The sequence below is a fragment of the Sorex fumeus genome, unplaced genomic scaffold, assembly GCF_029834395.1.
Source record: "Sorex fumeus unplaced genomic scaffold, SorFum_2.1 ptg000044l, whole genome shotgun sequence".
Lineage (NCBI taxonomy): Eukaryota > Metazoa > Chordata > Mammalia > Eulipotyphla > Soricidae > Sorex > Sorex fumeus.
In genome coordinates, this window is record NW_026606101.1 from 25,132,469 (window position 1) to 25,153,412 (window position 20,944).

The following is a 20,944-nucleotide window of genomic DNA, read 5'->3' on the forward strand; positions in this document are numbered from 1 at the left end:
CAGTATCTCCGATCACCTAAGGAAGTTGTCCTTGAAATACGCAACTCTCAAAAGATCTCAGTTGGTCTTTAAAAGAAAGGATGGTCATATTGTAGTCAGTATTGTTTCATCCTTGAGGGTTTAAACTATGCCTGAGGCTGAAAACCACCAGGAATTTGTTTCCAGGGTCAATCTGTTCATTACTTCCCAAGCTCTATGTGTATAGGATTCACATGGGTTGTTAGTAAAATTCAGACTCTGACCAGGTCATGGTTGAGACCTGAAATTCTGCATTTTTAACACAATGCTGGTTGTTGCTAATACTTTTGTTTAATGGACAACTACTTTGACAACAATAAAGTAAAAAAAAAAAATTCTGACAAGGACTCCTGCAGATTACTTGGATATTTCCAGTGTCCTGAATAAAGAGAAGTTTTAAAGAAAACAGGAGGTAGAAAGAATCGTGATGAGTGCGTGACTTGCAACTTCTACCACAATTTGCAGTTGAATCTTTCTCCTCCATTGCTGTCCCTCTGGAGAAGTATATTTGCTTCATTTTCTTTTACTTTCATCTCTTCCTAGTTTTTAAATCAAGGTACTAAGCTGCACTTAGTAACAGCCTCTCAGCACAGTTTCCCGTCAACAGACATATTTTAGAAGATTATTTACCCAGGATCTGCAGGCTTCATGTATTTTTGCACTAAAAGTAAAATAATTTACAACATAAAATAAAGTGGCAAAAATGAGGAAAGAGAGAAAATGAGAAGGTAAAATTTACAATAACAAAATAGCTTCCAAATGTCTGATGTCAGATCAAACAATGTTACACATAGAGAAACAGAGGTTGAATCATCCAGTCAAATTAAAGTTCATTATTCTAGACTTCATAAAGAAAGGAATTACAAAACAGTGAGAATGATGTTCACCCATACCCACAAAAACAATCACAACAAAAAAACATATAAAATACTAGCTAGCAAGGAGAATAAATGTCTACTATTTGGAACATCAGTTCTCATGGGACAAATTATATACACACATGAGAGCAGAATAATTAATAAATGTGCTAGTTTGGATCATAACTGTTTATTTAAAAACATCTTGCCTTTATCAGAAAGGTGAATTAAGTTGCCAAAAGTAGTCTTACAAAGAAAATAATACAATATGTTCAAAGAACCTAAAGATTGTGTTTTGGGTTTGTCTTCTTTTTTTTAGGTGCATTTGATTTAAAAACTTCTGGAAAACTTAGTCACCAAAACAGCTGTGCTGAAAATTTGTTAAGAAAATGCATTTTGTCATCTGCACAGGAAGTCATTGTGTAACGTGGAAAATATGCAATGACAAAGTACCAAATAGTGGTGGGGTTCTAAACCCAGGGTCTGACATACTGAAGTGTTTGCACAAATGTGTACTCACACAGCCATTGAGTGTATCAGCCTTTTTTGTTTTTCTTACAGCATGGGAACTATCATTATGTGGTCCTTAAAAAACAATTGATATTATTACATGAATACATAAAGTTATGACTGAGGTTTCAGAGGAAAAAGATATTCTGACGTTAGTAATCTAAGAGAAAAATCAATCTTTACCTAATTCTACTCTTGAAATGCTCAGAAGTGGTCAAACAAGTCTTAATTTATGATTGAAGGATGTTACCCAATTTAAACACTTCTATAAGGGCAAGTTAAACAGAATTAACCTTTCTCTATGCCCTTGCGATAGTTCATTGTCTGATCTGGGAGCAGAACATTTTTCAACAATCACAGTCACTATACCTCTAGGATCATTTTTTTTTACTGTATGGAAATACTTTCAAGAAATGATTAGTTCCAGTGACATCTGAGCCCTCATTTCCTTGCCTCCACTTTATTTCTGGGGCCAAAGTCTGAAATAGACTAACACATTTGTTTTACTATAATTATTTCCAGGCTATTATTCTGTCATTTCACTGAGTTGTCAGGTACTGTCATAACCAGTAGATTGCATAGAGACCACAACATAGTGAGATGCCTTTTAAAGACCCTTGAGAGGAATATCGAGTTTGCACACCATGCCTTCAATCAACCACCCTCTGTTAAATAACCTCAGTGTCAAGATTCCCATGAGAGCCTCTAACTTCTCTCTGTCACACTTTAATGTCATCAAGCACACTAATAACTCAAGAAGAGGTCATTTAACATTTTTCAGGAAAGCTGGTCAATAGCTTAGATGCTGAAGCAAATTCCTAAAGATCATATGATTTGATACTGACCTTAAATATAACTCAAGTCTGATTTGTTTGGAGCTTCCTCTCATGCAGTGCTCCCTGGACACAGGGCCCACTCAGGTGATTCTCTAACAGCTATGTGAACAGATAGCTGTGTGGAGACCAGCAAGGCAGGGTTACTCAATCTAAGGAGGTCCAGAGCCACCTGGACTACATCCAGAATGGCCTAGATGTGAGGGAAACAAGCAATATTAGGTAGGAAATCTGGTCTTATGAGCTACTTTCTCAGCCCCTAGACTAATGTTCAATAGCTGCTTTTGATTAATACAATTGTCTCGTTGCAAAGTGCTGAATACATTATTTTAAGGAAATAATTTTGGTAGTGAATGATATATTATGTTTGTATGCTTATATATGTTTATATGAAGGTGGCTCATTATCTTTAAGTGTATGTATATATGTGAATAGAGATATAAGTTTGTGACTACAAAGCAGAAAGAGCAAATCCACTCACCTTTGATTATTGGAAAATAAAGTCCAAAACATAAAATTCGACTGAAATAGGTTGAAAAAAATGAGAAGTGTGAATTGAAGTGTTGCTGCTGTTTTGAGAATTGTGCCTGACAATGCAGTGGCCCTTTGGGTATCGAGTATCACTTGAGCCACATTCCCAGATCCCGATATTTTTTACTGAGATGATGAAAAGAGATATTTTATTCAACATGTTTAACTGATAAAAGCTAGACAAAGTTTTATTGCACCCTTGTCTTTACTACTGGATCCTTTTGCTTCTTCTTCCTAAAAATAGATAATGACCATGGTTCCCCCGAATAGTGCAGAAGTTAAGGTCTTTTCTTTGCATGCAACCAACTCAGTTGGGAAACCCAGTACATCTATGTTTCCCCTAACACTGCCAGGGCTCCCTCCTAAGCACAAAGCCATAAATTGCTCTCGAGCACTGACAGTGAGGCCCAAACCCCTTCCATCCCTTAATAGATAATGGCTAGAGGACTGAGTCAAACTTTCCAATAAGATAGATCTGAGGCTCATTCTCAGCCACTGACCAGTATTAGACCTTGGTCAAGGCCTCCCTTTTGTGCCACTGTTAAATGAAGAATGATAAATGATAATTTCCTCTGAGGTTGATTGTACAGATGAGAATTAATGATAGCGATGTGATATCCAAGCACCTGGCACATGAAAGTTACTCATTTCAAGAAAATAAAAAGAAAAACAAAACAAAGTCTCATTTAAAGCCAGTCTCTGCTTTTCCTGGATTTAAGTAAAATTGAAAATAATGAGGATATTTTCCTCATCAGTGTGTTAAAGCATATATCTACTGGGTCACCGAGCACAACACATTAACATATAAATCAATAAAGCTTTCAAAATAGTTCATTTGGTTTGGGAGCAAAGGAAATGACAATTTTTCTTGCTGAATGGTCTTTCATTCAACGTTCAGGTTGATCACTTAATCTCGGAAAATCCAGAAAATTCAACAGCTAAAGCTCTCACCTCCATCCGAAGTCGGTTCTTTGGGGTCTGTATGGCTCTTTGTGTCCTCCGCAATCTGTTCCACCTGCAGCTTAATAGGTGGTCAAGTCGGAGCCGAGTTCCAAAACTTCACTTTGGAATGTTCTGGCCTTTCAGGCTCAAAAAGAAGTGTTTAGATTTAATGGTTTTATGTCCCATCAAATCCTGTGTGGTAGCCTCTAATTGCATCCAGGGGTAAGAATTTCTTTTAAAATCTATTTTTTGACAGTTTAATAAGAATTCTCTAATATGCTGAGCATTCCTGGAATGCATTAGGTGGGTTCTTGATTTTTTTCTTATTTGAGGTCCCAGCACTCCCTCATGTGGCACTTGTCCACATAACAAGTCAAAAGCAAAAGGATAACTGCATGGGGTTTTTTTTCACTCTCTTTTATCATTTTAATTTCTTGTGTTTGAATGGAGATGAGGTGGAGAGAAAGCTCCAAGGAGAGTAATAAAAGTTATTACAGCTACTATGCAAAAAAGCAGAGGTTTCCATAATAATGTTCTAAAAGTGTCTGATACTTAGTTGTTTCTTTGAGACATTAAGGATGCACTCCTTACCTTTTAATACGGAAATTTAGCCTGATGATACCACCTATTTTATATGCTGGTAGCATTGATATTTACTATTGATATTTTCTTCAACATGTTAATTCCTCAGGAAGGAAGAGCAAGCCCACATAATTTTTAAAATTATGAGTATTCTGAGGCCAGGGCAATAGTATAGTGTGTAGGGTGTTTGTCTTGTATACAGCCGAACCTGTTCGCATCGCATATGTTCTCCTGAGGAGCACCACCAGGAGTAATTCCTGAGTGTAGAGCCAGGAGTAACCCCTGTGTATCGCTGGGTATGGCCAAAAAATAAAAATAAAATAAAATAAATTATAGAGAGAAAGATAAAATTGCAGGTATTCTTTTCTGAAGTTCATGAAAATAAGATATTTTTTGTTAATCTAGTAGAATTTCAACTGGATAGGACAATAAAAGTGGAGGCACTTTTAGGTTTACTTGGTTATTACAACAGTCCTCTTCTTGACATATCTACCGCAAAGGTCCCAACACTCTATTTAGAAAAGATATTGTGCTCCAATGTTCATTGCAACAGTACTCACAATGGCCAAAACTTTGCAACAACTCCAGTATCCAAAAAGAGATGACTGAATAAAAGAACTCTGATACATATACACAATGAAATACTACTCAACTTTAAGGAAAGATGAAATGCAATTTGCTGGCACATGGAGGATCAGGAGAATATCATGGTGGGTAAAGTTTGTCAGAGGGAGAGGAGCAAACACAAAATGATCTATCTCATATACAGGATATAAAGACAGTAAAGATAAATCTGTTGCCTTCTGATGCCCAAAGGCAACAGAAACTAAGAACTAGTATCCAGTAGGAATCTTGCCACCTGTGGGGAGAGACACTGGAACAATGGCAGAGAAGAACAGAAAGCTGACACCCTGGGAGAGGTTATGGTGCTAAAATGTTTTATGTATAAAACCATACCAATAACAGTTCTGTAAAACACAGTATTTATAATAAAATTTAAATAAATTAAATAAAGAAAAATAAAATAAATAAAGCAAGCAACAATTGTAAATGATTAAAATGTTGACCACATCCTCTGCTGCAATAGATCCCTTATAACAGAATGCACAAAGTGTTCAGCACACAGCATTTTCTCATATGTTTGCTTTTCTCTAAAAACACTTTCAGAAGTTTTAATGTTAGTCTATTTAAATTCAAGGCAGCTGGAGAGATGGCAGAAGGGCTAAGGTGCTTGCCTGGCTCACAGCCCTTTTGGTACCCAGCACCATGTATGGCTCCCCAAGCACTGCACGGAATGACTCCTGCGAACATAGCCAGGAGAAAGTTGGAGTCAGAGTGATAGAACAGTGGTTACGGCATTTGCCTTGCAATGCTGCTATAATCCCTGGCACCCCACATGGCCTCAGAACCCAGATGGAAGTGACCTCTTATATTGTCATGATGGGGTTGAGGTCGGGAAAACTGTACACATGGAATTTGATCATGGCTGGTTGGAAAGTTGGGTGCTATGAATAACTTTGTAAATTACAGTACATTAATAAAAAATATTTTTTAAAAAAAAGAAAGTCTTGAGCCATCGTGTTTTGGAATGGCCCCCAAACAAACGAACAAAAAGCAAGTATAGAGGGTTGGGCATTTGCCTTGCAAGAGGTCAGTCTGGGTATGATCCTCGACACCCTATATGGTTCCCATGAGCAGCATCTGGAGTGATAGCTGAACATGGAGTCAGGACAAAACCCTAAGCATGCCTGAGTGTGGCCCAAATAAACAAACGAAAATAATTCATTATTTAAAAGAATCGCCCAAGGCCCTTTGCCTATCATTCTTAATTTTATATAAGACTCATTTCCTAAGGAATTTCATATTTTGTGGTTTCTTCCACTCTCTCAAATAATAGAGATTAAAAATTACAAAAACACACAATGTCACAGCTAATATTGTAATGCCATATAATAGGGTTTATCTAGAGTTTGTGATATTAATGATATTTAATATAAAATGAAAATATCAGTACCTGGCCAGGGGTTCACAGAGTTACATAAGTAACCTCTATCAGGCCCAGTTTCCACACCCACAGAAATTGGTGAAAGATTCTGAGGGCTTAGGACTCACCTATTTTAAGATGAAAGTAAAAGATACATGAACTTTAGCATTTATTAAAACCCTAATTGCCTGGTACACATTAATTACTAACCAAAAGTTGGCTATTAGCATTTTTTCACAACACTTTAAAGTATCTTTTCTTTATGTAGAATTTATTAAACCTCTATTCGTATTTTCAGCCAGATCCAGATGTAAATAAATTTGGGTATTCCAACTAAATCCCAAGTATGCAGCTATAAGAAATGAATATTAAATGCACATGAATGCTCATCACCTAAATTCCTTAGGTAGGGCTGGCAAAGAAAGAGAAAGGAAAAGGATGAGGCTTTCCAATATGGAATAAAAGGAAGTCCTCTGCTTCGAATATTCTTCTGTTTGATAACATTTTAGATAGAGCTCAAACTATATATTTACATACTGAAAATAAAATGCAAAATTTGTCTACTCCTGTTGGGAATTTTTAAGGGCTTTTATTTCTTTGTTGTTTTGTTTAGTTGACTCATTGTGGAGGTTTGGGGTTTGACTAGCACTTGATCTCTTTTTTAAAGAACTGTTCTTTTGAACCCTGATTTATAAGACACAGCTGTATGCTGTGTAATACACCTAAGATCATAAGAACCAACTTTAGCCTCCTTAGCTCACAGTAAGCGAACCTCTTCTCCTGCTGAAGTAATTCACAAGCAATGAAAAAGGTGGTACAGAGTAAAAATGGCCTGCCCCCCAAAGTATAACTAGGTAGTGGCAAATTTCCACATAAATGAGATGTCCCAGACGTACAGCCCAGAGGCAGTAGTTAGCCCACAAAAAGTATTTGCTTTGGCCCACACATCGTTGCCCCAAAGTGTGTTTTAGAGAATTTTGATATATTTGCCAACATTTTAAAACCAGAAGATTGCACATAAAAATCAAGGTTTCTGGCTTCTTAGGATTTTGAAGATTTGGCAGCTCTGCATCCTTACTCCCTTGGGGCACTAGCTAATGCTAAGATGTGGCTGCCCCCTTTCCATTCAACCTGAAATCTCAGGGTTGCTACAGCACTCAACATTGATCTTGCATTATTGTTTTCTTAAAATGTCACTCCTCATAGCATTGAAACATGCATGCTACAGGCTTGCCCCTTAAAAGCATTCTTGGGCTAGGGAGGTAGATCTGGTGGCAGCATACGTGTCTTGCATGGACAAGGTTGTGAGTTTGATCCCTGGTACTGTATAACCCCCAGGCAATGACCCAGGTAGCCCTTGTAGGTCCTGTAGCTTGTCTCTGGTGGTCTCCAGGGCCATCCAGCTAGAATATCATCATATATCTAGGCTCAGCACCAATATATATACTAGGAGTGACACTGAACATTGCTGATGGGGCTTATTAAAATAATAATAATGAGGGCTGGAGTGATAGCACAGTGCCCCTCTCCAAGAGCCCTGCAAACTACCAAGAGTATCTCGCCCACGTGGCAAAGCCGGGCAAGCTTCCCGTGACTATTCAACATGCCAAACACAGTAACAACAAGTCTCAAAATGAAGACGTTACTGGGCCCACTTGAGCAAATCGATGAACAACGGGAGGACAGTGCTACGGTGCTAATAATAATAATAATAATAATAAATATATATATATATAGTTTACAGTTCCTGAATAATGCTGTAACTAAGCATCTTTAGCAAAGCAAAAAAATGAATGTTCATTTATATTCCTACTAAGGTTTAAAATTAGTGTGCCTTCACCAGGGGTAATTCCTGAGTGCAGAGCCAGGAGTAACCCCTGTGCATCACTCGGTGTAACAAAAAAGCTAATAAATAATAAATAAAAAATAAATAAATAAAAATAAAATAAGTGTGCCTTTTCTACAGTGAGTGTTTAATGTGTGTAAGAGAAATATTTTGGGCATTTTACATTCTGAGGGAAAAAAACTGTTTTTCACCCAAATTAAGGAAACTTTTTCCTAGCCTTCATTGCATGTGATTCTTTTAAGATCACCTAGAGATTAGACCTGTCAACTAAATTTGTCAGGGAAGCAAATCAGTACACACAATGACAACTGCAGTTTGCGCTGTGTATGTATCCTAAATTCTGGTAAAGCTGGATCCCTTCACTATGTAATCGGTCTAAGTATACTGCCATCTCACACAAAAAGAAAGAGGAGGGGCTGATGGTCACTCCTATGCAGCTATTTTGAAAAAGTTAAACTCTGTTTTTGTACCTGTACTTATGGAAGTGAGATGAAAGGGCAAAAGAGCCTTGTAGAACTACTCTTACGAAGAGATCTGGAGACTGAGCTGGCCAGATGAGCCTGCGGCAACCTCCAGAACTTTGAGGATACCCATCTGAATTCTTCAAACAAGCTCTAGGGATTTGAGTGACTGTTAGCTATGATAACTGACCAGTTGGATGTGAATGATTTCTCCAGTGAGAAGAGTTAACTAATCTATGTCCTCTGAACTGGGCTTCTCTAAATTACTTCTTGAAGCTCAAGGTCCAACAACCTATTAACAGAAATCCTTGGGGCCAGAGATAAAGTACTGTGCTTTAAGCAACGGCCTTACATGAGGTCTGTTTGGACTACTGTTAAAAGAGAAAATTTCAAGCCAAAAAAGAAAAAATGTTTCAAGTTTTGATATAAAAAGAAAAGCTAAAAAGGGAATTTATTTTAGGTGTCAATAACATGTACTCCAGACACACATCCTTTTCTTCCATGAAACCTAGCAATCCCACAACCAAAACATAGCTACAAGGAATTTATTTTGCTATGAACTGATAACCATCACCTTGGGGGCATTAATCTAACTATTAAACAATAAAACCATAGGTGGGTAATTGAAATCTTGAAGGAAAACCTTAAAAATGCTGAAGTGTAGGGCCAGAGAGATAGTAGAGCAGGGTAAAGTACATGCTTTGACTGTATGAGGCCCATGTTCAATCCCAAGCATCACACAGACCCTATCTCCACCCAACCCCCAGCAGCAACTGACATATTAAGCTGGGAGTAACCCCCCAAAATCTGCTGGATGTGCCTTCCCCCCCTACCGAACATAACATCTTGGAGGTTAAGATCTACTATAAATTTAGGAGCGAGGTGTGAAGTCTTTCCCCGACTTGACCTCAGATCTTATTTTTTCATGGGTACTGTGCATAACCTTCATTGCCAATTTCTCTGTAGCCTCCGTGTCATTTCAATTTCTCCAGTCTGCCTGTTCCAACTTATCCATGTCCATCAAGTGTTTTACTCTACTCCGTGTCCAGCTTTGCAAGAACCTAATACATCCACAACTTTGGAAAAACTGTCATTGACAAATAAAAGGGTTCTCTTCTTGACCTTTATTAGGAATTTCTAGAAATTAAAAGCATCACCAGGTTGTTAAGAGCCAAAACCTCAGGGCCAAACTCTTCAGGTGCGAAGCCAATACTCAGTTAACAATTGTGTAACTCTGGGGCTATATTCATCTGCCTAATGCCTCCATCTCTTATGTATAAAATGGGCTTAATCACAGTGCCCGCTTCTTTGAGCTATTCTGAGGATTCAACGCTTCAGTTCTTGCACCTAGGCTTATGAAGCAACGTGATACTTTGCTTTAAAATATTTGATAAATAAGTCCAAAGAAATAATATTGCAGGAAGTAATTAATAATGCCTCATTAATAGTACTGTAAGGAAATAATGATGAATGAAATAGTCCCACCTGGAACATCAAATGGTACTTTTACATAAGCTTTCTTCAGGTTTTCTCCCTCTCACCCATGCCCACTGAAAACAGGAACTACTGATGCTGTGGAAGTGAATTGAGAGTAAATCTTAATTTTATTAACTACAAACACCTACTTCCTTTGAAATTCTGGTTCTTTACCCATGAAACTGACAGTCAGTTATCAAATACATATATATGCATATATATGTGTGTGTTTGTGTGCGCATGCATATATTTGTGTGTATGTATGTAGATAGCACAGCGGTAGGGCGTTTGCCTTGCACGCAGGCAACATGGCCGACCCAAGTTCGATTCCTCCGCCCCTCTCGAAGAGCCCGGCAAGCTGCCGAGAGTATCTCGCCCGCATGGCAGAGCCTGGCAAGCCACCCGTGATGTATTCGATATGTCAAACACAGTAACAACAAAATCTCCAATGGAGACGTTACTGGGCCTGCTTGAGCAAATGTATGTAAGGTATGCATAAGTAATTAAAATAATCCAGGATTGTTTACCAGGTGAATTCTGCTGATTGCCTTCCCCACTGTTGCCTTTCACTTCATTCTCTCTGTAATTTTTTTCCTTTTTTTTTTTTTTGGCCTTTGTTAATTGAGTGCTTACAGCTCTTTTCTTACAAAATGATGCAAAGGGCCTGAAAGATAGCACAGCAGGTATGCTTTCTTTGTATGTGGTAGACCCTGGTTCTACCCTTGACATAATACATGTTCCCAGCACCACCAGAAATTATCCCTGAGCAAAACCAAGAAAAGGCACTTAGTACTGCTGGCTGTGATCCAAAACAATACTACACTAATAAAAATAATACAATGAAAATTGTATAAGAATGAATTCCAAACAAAATATAAAGTCATGAATGATTCCATCATTTATAAGCAAACATTTATAAAATATAGTCTTCACTTTAAAATATATATATTTTGAATATAAAAGTAGCTTGTATATGCTTTAATAAAATTATTACATAGTATGTTCTTTCCAAGTCAGTATACTCTATTATATAAGCTTTAAAAAGGCATCACATTTTTTAATGATATCTATGTTTAGTCATTAGTCTCTGTATATGTAACATTTGACTATATTTTTCTAATTTCTTTTTCTACTATTAAAAATAACAAAGGAATAGAAACTTTTGCATAAAACTATCATCATCATAATTACTTTTTGGATTCCTGAAAGAGAATGTATAGCATCACAAGGTTCACGTATTTAAGCTTGCTAATTTTTTGTTTTGAGGTCATACTGTCGGATGGCCTGAAAACAAAGGGCTGCTCCTAACTAGGAGTCACTCCCAACAGTGCTCAGTGGACCACATGGTGTTAGGAATAAACCAGGACAACCCCCATGCAAATCATATAGTGCTGGGGATTGAATTCCAGACCCACATGGAAGGCAAGCATGCAACAGTCATACTATTTCTCCTGCCCAAAAATCTTTTAAAAAAGAGTTTGATATTCAGAAAATAAAACACTGATATAATTTATATAAATTAGATGATTGTGTAAAGTAATTCATTTTATTTATTGGCCATTTCTATGTTTTTATTTTTTAATCTCCTGTTTATAGAGATTTTCTTTTACACATTTTCATCTTGGTTATTATTTTATTTTTCCAAATAAGAACTTCCTCTTCAAATCAAATGACATACCCTCGTGTATTTTCAATTTTTTTAGAGTTTTATTTTCCAATTTTTTAGACATTTGAGTGCATGGAAGTGCTGTGTGTGTGTTTTCTGTGTGAGTGTGTGTTTATTGATTATTTGTTTATTTGCTTCTTGTCTATGGATGCTTGGGACCACCTCTCTTAATCCAATTTTATTTTATTTCTTATTTTTATTTTTTGCTTTTTGGGTCATACCCAGAGATGCACAGGGGTTCCTCCTGGCTCTGCACTCAGGAACTACTCCTGGCAGTGCTCAGGGGACCATATGGGATACTGGGAATTGAACCCGGGTCGGCCACGTGCAAGGCAAACGCCCTACCCACTGTGCTATTGCTCCAGCGCCTCTTCAGCCAGTTTTAAATAGAGACCCCAAAACTTTACCATTTCCTCCACCTCTCTTCCCATATTTCAGAACTGCCATACGTCAGTGACTGGAGCCTCAAAACCACTCTATCAACGCACAGCCTAAAAATTAAGAATATTCAGCACCACCCCACTGGGTCATGCTGACGCCACAGCAGAATTGTGTGGAGGTCAATCTGAGGACAGAGCGAAGGGTCTTAATCCCTTGAAAAAGACAGTTTAATGTAGATTTTCAATCCTGTTCTTTGGGCCTGGATTTCCTGCCCTATTTAGTTTCAAGAACCTCAAGTAAAATTATTTTCTAACTTTTGTATCTACATTTCTAATTAAGATAAGGGGAATCATAACTCTATTTGCCCAATGTTTACCCTCTGAAATGTTCATAGCTTCTAGAAAGAAAGTTAATAGTTATCCCTAACAAGAACACTCTCTGTATCACATTAATATTTCTCATCACCTCCTTCTATGCTCTAATATGGATATAACCCATCTGCAAAAAAAGAATACAAAAGTGTCGTAGCCCAAAACCATGACAGAAAATAGTCAACCAGGCCACTGTCTAATTCTATCACTGCAATTGTCACCTATGTTTGTGGAAGCAAGAAGGTTTACAAATGAGATTGAATATCATTTTACTATCACCCAACTGTGTAGCCTTGAGTGAGTATACTTCTCAGGCCTCCACTGCCGGTGATGTTGATAGTAACACTCACAATATGGGTGATTTCTACACTACTGTGTGTCAGGCACTGTTTAAACACTTAAATGTGTGAATTCATTTATTATTTTTTTCCAGCAGTCCAAAAAAAGGAAGATAGGCTCTTTATTCCTTTTTGACCACTGGTGACAGAGAATGAACAAGTCTCTTACTCAACCTTATAAAACCAGAAAGTAAAAGGCAAACATTTTGACAGCAAAGTCAAATATCTTAATGGTAGGGAGGGATGTGGGGATGAGAGTTTAGATCTGGAATCTGTTGACACTTACATGGTATATGCATTTGCATATACCAATTGGAGTGAATGGATGCTGAAATGAGCCACACCCAGTGGTGCTCAGGGCTGACTCCTGGCTCTTTACTCAGAGATCACGACTTACGAAGTTCAGGGGACCTAACGGGTGACCGGAGAATGAACATAGGTCAGCCTCATGCAAGGCAAGCAGCGGAGCCACTGTACTAACGCTCCAGTCCCAAGGGTCTTGATTTTTAGAAGTGTCAAGTTATTGAGGGAAACGTTTGCCTGAGAGAAGTTTGTCGCTCCCTCTAACTCCTTTTCTGCCCTTTGGGTGAGACTTCCTTACCTCTCACAGTTGCCAGTTCCCCGTCCACGTGAGCCATGCACTGCATGGCAGTGGCTGCTACACATATTGGCATGCTGATCCTCTGCCCTAAGACGGAAGTCGACAGGTCAATTTCAGCCACGTTCTGCAATATCCGTGGATACAGCTTCCACCTAGGATTTTGAAAAAAAAAAAAAGCCAAAATTTTAGATTTTCAAAATTGGGGCTTTTGACATGACAGTTTAGTTCACAAGAGAAGATATTCTTATGTTTTCTCCATCAAGGAAATTACTTGGCAACACTAAAGGAAGCAAGGAAATTTTATATGGAAAGTTAGCACTGCGATAATAATGGATTTTTCGAGCCATTTGTTCTCAGCAGGGTATAATTAAGATAGAACAGAATTTGCCCACTTGAGTGTTTAGTTTTGTGAGCTGTGGCAAATGTATATACAATGGAAGTGTGAATATATACCAGATCTGAACAGTAACCATCCTGAAAAAAAACACCCCATTTCCTCTTCTATGGAGATTCCCTATACTACCTCACTATCTCCTTATACATATTGATATTTTCTCCCAATGACTTCATTTTGCAAATAACATTTAAATGGACTTAATATAGAATGTAACCATTTGAGTTTAGCTTCTTTCGTTGACCTTAATTCATTTGAAAATAATCCACATAACTGCATCAATTTATAGGTATAAATCACTGTACTAAGGTGCCATTGTTTGTTTATTCACCCCCCAGCTAAACTATGTGGAGTTTTTACAGTTCGGGTAAATTATAAATAAAGTCACCATAAACATGTGTGGAGAAGTTTTCGTATGAACTATACCTTTAATTTCAGTTTCCTTACATCAGTTTGAAGATGGCATATAAAACCATGGAGATTAAAATATAGTCAGTAAGATGACACATCTACTTTGTCATTGGTTTGCTCTGTAACATATGTCAATTATTTTTAAAATATTGTTTTCTTCTAAATAGCTTGTATCCTTTGAAATATAAAAACGTGGATTATAGGAATTTTTTTTCTTAACATTTTCCTCAAAATGTTGTTTTATAGAAACTGAAGTTTGGGGCTTAAAATATTTGAATCTTCATCATTATCTGTAATGACTGCATCTGCAATTTTTCTCTTAGAATAACATTTGCCAATAAACAAAATCCAAAAATTCACTAGTAATAGTTATAGGAGAACTAGCTTTTTTTCTTCCCAGCAAAATTTATGTCTCCATTTTCTTAGGATATTTTCCCTTTTCATTAGTTGATGATTAAAACTGAAGAAACTACAGTCCAGTTTTCTAAAAAGAAGCAAGACGGTCAGTGTATACCGGCACTTTAGCTTAGGTACCCAGTCAACACTCCCCTTTCATTAGATTTAGCTCTGCTTCCAGAAGCTCCAGAAGTTAATAATATAGTGAAGTGAGATTTAGTAATGGACTTAGCAAAATAAATCGAACCTCCACATCTTAATTGAAGCCCACTTCCTGCAGCGGAAGGAGAAATCCTGCCTTCACATTGCTTTGTGGGAAAGCTAGGTAGGGGTCTATAATCTAAAACCTTCCATGAATAACAACATATAAACTGCCAGTCCCTGAAAAGCATAATAAAGAAGTTTTACTGTGTGATTTCTTGGCAATTCCTTTGAACATCATTATTGTCATTATTTTATGTCACACCACATGCTCTGCTGTGGGAGTCTTTTCTTCTCGACTGACCCTCACAGCGTGACTCTTTGATCTCCATTTGGAGGAGGCAGAAGCAGAAGCCTTGAAGAGAGTTTTTATTACCAATCATCTCTGAGGGTGTTATTAGAATGAGAGAAAAGATTTTAATAGCAGCTGTTGGCATTCTGGCCTTGAAAGCATTAATATTGACTTAGGGCTGAGAAAACAATGAAAGCTTTTGTGAAGAGCGCATACAAGGTTGAAGGGGAAATCAAGGATGTGGGGCGTGTGTGTGTGTGTGTGTGTGTGTGTGTACTTTGAGAGAGAGAGAAGGAGAAAAGGGACTTCTTTTGGAGCCAGGAATCAAATCCGGGACTTCAGCATGCGAGGTATAAGGGATATTTTTAAATGTCCAATTTCCAATTATAAAGCAAAGACTAATATGCGTTTATCTCCAGACGGTAGTTTTATCCTTGTCCACGTGGTGGCGCAATCACTTTAATAACCATGAGTTCTTGCTTCCGTGTCCTTTTTCTTTTGTGTTCAGAGGTTAGCATTGCAGTCACTCACCCAGTACACAACTTGCAATTCTTAGCAAAATTAGATAAAAGTAATGGAGTGGGGAATGTTATTTTCTTTCCAATTCATGCTCTCCTCATATTTGATATTTTCCAGAGAGCAATTACACACAGCAATTACTTGCCAGATAGTTCCAAGCGCCACCGAACCCCATGCCTAATTGAGGTAATTTTTCCACAATTTTAGTTAAAATAATAGCCAACTCTAACCTTGGACTGTGTTCCTAGGGGACTTCCACTTTGTAAAAGGATATGAAGATTGACAAAACCAGGGAACCATCAGGAAAAAAAAATAATCCCTTTTCTTCAAAGGATATAAAAAAATGGAAGGGGAGACTGAGAATAGAAAGTAGGGAAGTAAAGGTAGGATTGCCAAAGTATGAGACCCACACACTTCACACCCAACAAGGTCTCAGGTCTGATTTACTGGAAATCTCTCTCTCTCTGTCTCTGTCTCTCTCTCTCTCTCTTTCTCTCTCTCTCACACCACACGTATACATGCATCTGCATGTGCGCACATACACACACACACACACACACACACTAAGCACACACACACTAAGCACACACTAAGCACATTCTATGAGAACAAGCTGTACATTTAAGGAAGACCCTTAACCATCAACTGTTAAGCCAGTACTGTTATTGAATCCTTTCTGTACATACAGGATCCATGTTTCCTTTGTTCTTGTAAATGAGTATATCACGTACCCAAGCATCCACATTGCTTCTCCCTAAGCATTTTAAACAATTTTGATTGTTTAAAATGGATATTGTACATATCTTTAGGCCAAAATTTTGTAAATGTATGGTAAACATGATGACAATTTGGGGGTCAGGAACATGACTTTTTGGGAGAGCACACATCTCACGTGCATGAGGCCATCGACTCCTTGGCATCTAGCACCAATACTCATTTTCTATTATGGTGGTTGTTTTGCTTTCTTGATTTGAATATATACATATAATAAAAACATCACTATTTAACTGTATCATCACCAACCACCATATATACCATAGTATAGGCATAAAGAGGGAAATAAATTTTTGCAGTAAACATTGTATTGCAAATGTATTAAAACAGTGAAACCATTTTTTAAAAATAGCATAAGGCACATCGCTTTGCTAAAACCTCACTGGGTAAGGAAGCCAGGGCTTTGAAGAGGAATGGGAGATAGTGGGGGAAAGCAGGAAGAAAGGATAAGAGGTATATAGAACTGGGGTATAGGACTTTTCCTTGTGACTATTCAAAAACAAGGAAAAAACAGTGATTTTTTTAAACATCAGAACAAAAAGTAGCTTATTAATCTAGTGGACACTAGCCAAATGATTCTGTGACATTTACAGCTATAAGAAGAATACTGAAAATATCACTGGTGAGTTTATAATGCTCTAAAATATTAAAGTGAGTGATTGATAGCACTTTAACCATTGTTATTTAAAAGAAAACCACATTAAGTTAGGCAATAAGAGCCTATCTTTCTTTTTAAAAATGATTTTTTAATTGCGATTCTGTAATTTACAATATGATTACTTCTCATGCATATAATTCCAAGATCACACCCATCACCAGTGTATGCTCTCCCTCTCCCAAGGACTTCAGACCCTTCTCTCCCACCCACTCCTACCCAACTCAATTGTGTGGATCAGTTCTCCCATTATGTTGCCTTTGGACTTTTGTTGTTACCTTTCTATGTATCTTTAAGTCCCACATAGGAGAGACATCATTTTGTATCTATTCTTTTCTTTCTGACTAACTTTACTCAGCAGGAAACCCTCTAGTTCCGTATTCGTTGCTGCAAATTGCACGATTTTGTTCTGTCTTAGAGTGACTCAGTATTACGTTGTTATATAGACAACAATTACTCAATCCATTTATGTGAAGATGGGCATTTGGGTTGTTTCTATATCTTGGCTATTCTACTAAGCACAACAATAAACATAGGTTCACATATGTTCCTTAAAATTAATGATATTGTTTTGGGGATAGATACCAATAGTGGTATCATTGGGTTGAATAACAGTTCTCTCCCTTTTTAATAAATCTCCATATTGTTTTTCATAAAGGCTGAACCAGGTGACATTTGCCACTGACATCAAATGAGGGTTCCTTTGTCATTACAACCCAGCCAACTCTGGTTATTTCCAGACTTCTGGAAATGTATCATTCTCACTGGTGTGAGGTGATATCCCTCACTTTTCTAATATCACCATTTCTAAACCCTAACCATTACCTTATTTTGCATTGATGATAATCTCACAGAAAGTCACAAAAAATATGCAGGCCAAGGTTGAAGAGTATGCTCTGTCTTTATGTGTAAAAGAAACAAAGTTCTGTGCATTGTCAAATTCACTCCAATAGGCCAGGGCTTGCGAATTGTAGCAAGCTCATATTTTCTTCCTTCATGTCATGCTTTCAACAGAAAACTATTTTTCTTTTTGGTTACATCCATTTGACTTTATTTATGGATGTATTTGTGTGAGTATATGTATGGGTTTTGTACCATAATGTGCTAACTCTTATCAAGAGAGATCACTTCCAACCATGTGGTTGAAAGACCTCAGAGTTGAGATAGAAATGCAGTCACTGTTAATGGTCTTTAGTTCCACATATGAGGAGGGGGAGGGGAATCATTGTCACAAATGTCTTTAAAATATTCTGTGAATAGCAACTTCTGTGGGGCTTGGTTGCCTTGCAAACTTGATTTGAATCAGAATGAGATTTCAGATTGATTTCCTTCATCTACCTTTATCAAGCCAAAGCCACCAAATGGTACTAGGATTCCAGGTGCTCAACTCCATGAGACAGTGGGAGAAATGGAGAGTCACCCAGCAAGTTGCATAGTAAAAGAGGGATTGAAATGTTAAATAGGCAACAACAACCTTCGACAAATTTGTTGCAATAAAAACTTTCAAGTCGATGGACAATTAAATAGCATTGATAGGTCTTGGGGGTGAAGGGGGTTCAGTGACAGAGCCTATGCCTTTCATGTACGAGGCCCTGGGTTTTTATGCCTGGTACTACAAGAAGAAAAGAAAGGAAGTGAAAATTAGCAATAGTTAACCTCCAGATATGGTTGGTACATTTTACCTTTTAAAAATGGGGGGAAACTAGAGTGACCAAGATTCACAGAAAAGGTCACAACGTTGGGATTGAAGACATAGGTCAACAGATAATTGCTTAGTACACAGCGACCTGAATTAAATCCCCAACATCCTCCATGGTCCCCAGAACTTGCCAGGATTGATCCCTGTGTGCACAGCTAGGGGTTTGATCCCCAGCACCTTCCATGGTCCACTGAGCACCACCAAGTGTGGCCCAAAAGCAAAAAAAAAAAAAAGAAAGAAAAGAAAAGAAAGAAGAAAGAAGGAGGAGGAGGAGGAGGAGGAGGAGGAGGAGGAGGAGGAGGAGGAGGGGAAAGAGGAGGAGGAAGAAAAGGAAGGAGAAGAAGACGAAGACGAAGACGAAGACGAAGACGAAGAAGAAGAAGAAGAAGAAGAAGAAGAAGAAGAAGAAGAAGAAGAAGAGGAAGAGGAAGAGGAAGAGGAGGAAGAAGAGGAAGAAGAGGAAGAAGAAGAAGAAGGAGGAGGAGGAGGAGGAGGAGGAGGAGGAAGACGAGGAGGAAGAGAAGGAGGAGGAGGAGGAAGACGAGGAGGAAGAGAAGGAGGAGGAGGAGGAAGACGAGGAAAAGGAGGACGAACAAGAAAAAGAACAACAACGACAACAACAAGAAATATTGCAAACTAATTCTCATTATGCATATCTGTCCCTAAATCTAAATCACACAATACACACACAAGCTGGAATTTAGCACTGGCACACCACATCATTCACACAAGTCACAAAGCAGTTTTGCAGGTGTTAACTTGGAAGAATCCACAGCATCCAAGGCCTCATAAAGCTTTTGAAATTTAGGAGTTGCAGAGGTTGTGTTTCTGCCTTGCTCCCCCCTACCCCCATGATCTCCCTCTGAGAAAACACCAGGGCCAATTTCATTAGGGATGTTTTGCATCAACTCCATCGATCAGCATGATGAAAGCCAAAGTTCACTGCTCCTCCACTGAAATTGGACTTTTCTCCTCAGCATGTCATACAGAGTCCAACCAATAAAGGTTCTTAACAAATGTGATTTAATTAATTAACTTGCAAGAGGTGGCAGTGGCAAAGAGGCTGAGGAAAACTGAAGATGGATGAAGCCACAGGCTACTTGAGCACTGTGAACTTGGGAAATCTTAGAAGCACCAAGTCCATAAGCCTGACAAGTTTCCTTGATGGAAATGAGTTCTTTGGGACAAGAGATATGGTTCAAGTGTTAGTGCTTGCATGTGTAAGGCCTAGGAATGGATCCCCTTCCCCTGTACTACATTTGCCTGAGCATCTTGAGCGTGTTCCTCTAAAAAAATAAAATGAAATGACCGATTTCAATGCAGGTATCATCTTCAGGAGGCTATTTTTAGACAAACTGCAATTCTTGTTAAACTCATTTGATAAGGACCATGGGTGCTTCTTCCTGGATCAAAACAATGTTGAAAGGACCAACATATTAAATGATGCCTGGAAAAGATCAGGTAAAATTTACAGTCCTCTATTCTAGCCAACTTTTTCCTTTCCACGGTCATTCTAGCAATTTTTATTTGCTCCTATTCCCAGGAAAGATATGAAACAAAGTCAATATTTGAAGGTGTTTGGAAGAAGCCCTAACCTTTTCCTGCATTCCTGAGCTTCTGTACTGATTTACAAATAAATCAGGGCTGTTTTTCAGGAACCACCTTGGAAAGAACTATTTCATGTATCCTAATTTACCTACAGAAAACTCATTTTGAATGATTTCACTGTAGACTAAGAAAGAAATCAGGAAAGATGGCAAACACTTTCCCCTGGACATTTTCTGCTTTTTTCTCTTTAATTTATCACCATCAGTGAGAACATTCATTGGCTTTATTAAAGCCTATGACATAAGGTGGATGAGTTTGAAAGAGCTGATTGTCTTAAAGACTCTCCTCCCCTAGTCTAGCATATAAAACCCTTTTTTACAAAAAGTAACCACTATTTTTGGTAGCTGCCGAAACACACTCCTGGAAAGTTATTTTGTGTCTTGTTTTTATTATAAACAGAAAACATAAACCATGTTGCCTTCCAACTTGAGCTTTGAAATATGGGAGTCAAGGGAAACATTAATTGGTGAAGAGAGATGAAGCATTTTGGGTGAGAGATGGAGGAGCAAAGTTGAAAGATTAATGCTCTATAGACAAATGGAATTCTTAAGCAAAAGAAAGTTTAGACAAGAGTCATCAAAATGAATGATAATGGAAA

At 37.9% G+C, this 20,944-nt stretch overlaps 1 protein-coding gene across 1 annotated transcript in view; it reads right to left on the reverse strand.

The window, feature by feature from the left end:
• HAO1 (hydroxyacid oxidase 1) overlaps positions 1–20,944 on the reverse strand; it is a 71,941-nt gene that overhangs the window by 50,325 nt on the left and 672 nt on the right. Inside the window, exon 2 of the mRNA XM_056121812.1 lies at positions 13,398–13,549. Within this exon, the coding sequence (XP_055977787.1) occupies positions 13,398–13,549 (152 nt within the window). The remainder of the gene's footprint in view (positions 1–13,397; positions 13,550–20,944) is intronic.